This window comes from Limulus polyphemus, unplaced genomic scaffold (genome assembly GCF_000517525.1).
Source record: "Limulus polyphemus unplaced genomic scaffold, Limulus_polyphemus-2.1.2 Scaffold9296, whole genome shotgun sequence".
In the NCBI taxonomy this organism is placed as follows: Eukaryota; Metazoa; Arthropoda; class Merostomata; order Xiphosura; family Limulidae; genus Limulus; species Limulus polyphemus.
Window position 1 is genome coordinate 14635 of NW_013674906.1, and position 3263 is coordinate 17897.

At 31.7% G+C, this 3263-nt stretch overlaps 1 protein-coding gene across 1 annotated transcript in view; it reads right to left on the reverse strand.

Moving 5' to 3' along the window:
- The window catches only part of LOC111083377 (cyclic nucleotide-gated cation channel alpha-3-like), a gene marked incomplete at its 5' end in the record, with an annotated part of 13842 nt that extends 13271 nt beyond the window's left edge, over positions 1-571 (reverse strand). The window contains one exon of the mRNA XM_022379871.1: positions 513-571. Within this exon, the coding sequence (XP_022235579.1) occupies positions 513-571 (59 nt within the window). The remainder of the gene's footprint in view (positions 1-512) is intronic.
- Positions 572-3263: the final 2692 nt, after the last annotated feature.

Here is a 3263-nt window from a genome sequence, read left to right on the forward strand (position 1 = left end):
ATGTTGTGATTTGGGATATAAAATCAGTCTTGAGTCAAATCTGACATGTTGTGATTGGGATATAAAATCAGTCTTGAGTAAAATCTGACATGTTGTGATTGGGATATAAAATCAGTCTGAAGTAAAATCTGACATGTTGTGATTGGGATATAAAATCAGTCTTGAGTCAAATCTGACATGTTGTGATTGGGATATAAAATCAGTCTTGAGTCAAATCTGACATGTTGTGATTGGGATATAAAGTATGACATTTCTCGTCGCTTTAACTTTTCAGTACGTCTGGGTTTTTGGAATAATTAATTAAATTTATAAACATTTACATTTACAAGTTGGCTTTGCTTTAGGTGAAATTTGAACTTGGGTTGTAGAGACTAAACTCATACTATACACAATAATACTTTTAATAATACACTGATTTACCTCAGAAATATTAAACCAAACGATAGTTAGGCACTGAAATGCTGAAAAGTATATTTATGTCTAAATACAATATAAAAATTCAAACACCTTACCTACAATTGTAGCAAATATAAAAACTCCAATCAAATAGCTTACAATGGTAAAGGTGTACCTGAAAATAGAGAAAAATCAAGAAATAAGAAGTGTATTTACATTTTATTACAATCTAATATCTCAACTCTTGTTTTGCTAACCCTAAAATAATCCATACTTAACCTTCTGTTGCTGTACTCGTAATATTTTAACAAGTTCTGACAATATATATATATAAGCCAATTTTTATTATTTCAAAGAGTAAAATAGTATTTAACAAGTTTTGCTGGATATTTATTTACAAATTACTTTTCCTCACCAGAATGTGAAGAAAAGATGACGTAGAGACTTAATATATTCTTTGATTCGTTAATTCCGCTGCAGACGACTAGTTTCACTGAATTCACAGCTCATCAGAGCTGCTTGAAGAGCGAAGCAAATAAACGAAAAAAAGGCCTCATATAGTGGTGGGATATAAGCACAGAAAAACACGATTTGTCGAGGAAAGTAAATTCGTAAATAAATATATAATCACTCCGCTGAATAATAATGACTAATTAATCGTGACACACATACAGACTTTTTTTTAAATAACGGGTTACATAAAGATAAAACACGAAGTGACGATATCAAATTTTTCACATGCACAATAATTATATTTGAAAAAAGTTAAAAGAAATAAACACGTTCTGTATGTTTCTGTCGACAACAAGGTCCACCATTTTCAGAAAACGAAGAAGGACACACAAGGTTCCTTTATGTTCTAAATAATTGTGCGTATACAATTAACAATAAGTGTAAGTATACAATTAATATACTGTACAGTGGCGCTAGTTACAAAATTCACTCTGTGGCACCTCGACTTGAATCTCTATTCAAACTCATCAACTTGTTTTTAACAATTTTCAAAGATTATCTTATATTTAATTCGTTTTTAACTTAACCTGTTTATGTAATTTCACATTATCTCAATCAATGACATGGGAAGAGATCCTCACATGTTATTCCAGAGCCTACTGTGTCTAATAAAATTAGATGAGAGTTAATTTTAGTTGTTTAAATAGAAGCTCTTTTAATCATTTATGCGATTTTCATCTCCGCTAGCAATGATCAGCTTTATTCAGTTTAAAAGAAGCAGGATTTGCTCCTAAGGGAATTCTGTTGGTATTTTAATGTTCTTTGATGCGGGTGAACAATATTATTGGTCTCTTTGATGCGGGTGAACAATATTATTGTTCTCTTTGATGCGGGTGAACAGTATTATTGGTCTCTTTGATGCGGGTGAACAATATTATTGGTCTCTTTGATGCGGGTGAACAATATTATTGGTCTAACGTATTGTCGACAAGGTTATTGGTCAAACAAACTGACACGCCTCAGCATATAAATGCTAAACTTCACAATAAGTACAATTTTCAGCCATTAATGTGGCTTAAAAGCATCGGCGCGGGATTAGCCCTGTGGCAGGGCTCTGGATTTCGGAACTGACGAGCCGTTATCGAATCCCTGCGTTATCGCAAAAATATGCTCCACACGTGCGTTATAAGAGTGTCAGTAAAACTCTCAATTAGGGATCTGCCATGAATATAAATAAAATACAAATATGCTTAAAAGTTATAATTATTTCAACCTAAAGTGAAGATTTAAGTTAACTCTTTACTTCAAACTGTTGGCTAGAAAACCACAGGACATTATTAGCTGGTTAGAGTAGAACCTAAGGCCTAGGTCTGTTTACAATAAATAATATCAAAACTATTAAGACATGCTGGACAAGACTGATAACGATAAAAGAACTTCAAGTTTAGGTCCAACTATTTGGTGAAATGAGCCATGATCAATATTAAATTGTAGTAGTTTGGTATTTGATCACCATTTTGTGTCGTTACGTACAAGGATCATGTACATAAACGTTTATAATGTTGTACTGACTTTAATATCTGAAATCCGAAATAGTTCAGTGTTAAAACACATTTACAGCAATTCTTTGATTTTGCTACTAAAGAGTGGGCATTTGTGGTAGAGAATTTAATATATTCGACTGTAGTTCAGTAAAAGTATAGCAATTCTGTTTTAAGGTGAAAACGAAAACCAAATGTTTTAAACTTTTAATTTTATATATAGGTTTTTGGTGACTATTTTATTTAAGGAACAATCTTGTAACGATGTCAACCATGGATAGTAATACTACTCACACTCCACTATAGGTAAGAAATAATTGATCTTAGTGTTTCTGTCACAAACGTATTTACTTCTTCGAGCTATTTTCATGTTGATTTGAAATAAACGTAACTGAATTTTCTTCCCATCCGTTTCTATCAGAACCAACCTTGTGTCCTGTTCCTAATGCTGTTCGTTTAAGGTCTGGGTCTTTTTTAGAATATCAAACTGAAATTTTGAACCTCGTGTATTCTCCAGTTAAAATCTTTAAAGTCAAAATCTAAAAGAAAACCTTAGTTGATGTGATACTTTGTCAGAATTTAAAACTATAATTCGTCTCGCCAATTGTCAAAATAAAAGGCTTTTACTTATACTTTTTAATAGTATAAATATATACAATGTTGTTGTTGGGTTTAAGATTCTTCTACAGTAGGTGTCTGTGAATTGTTGGAGATCAATTCAACGATGATAATATATAAATTGAGAACAAGTTAACGTATGTACAATAACTTCTTCAACACTATAAAGATTATAGGTATATCATAAACATTACATATATAGTTCTCTTCTTCTTGTCAAAGTCCACTTCTCTATTACTATCGCACCAGTATTCT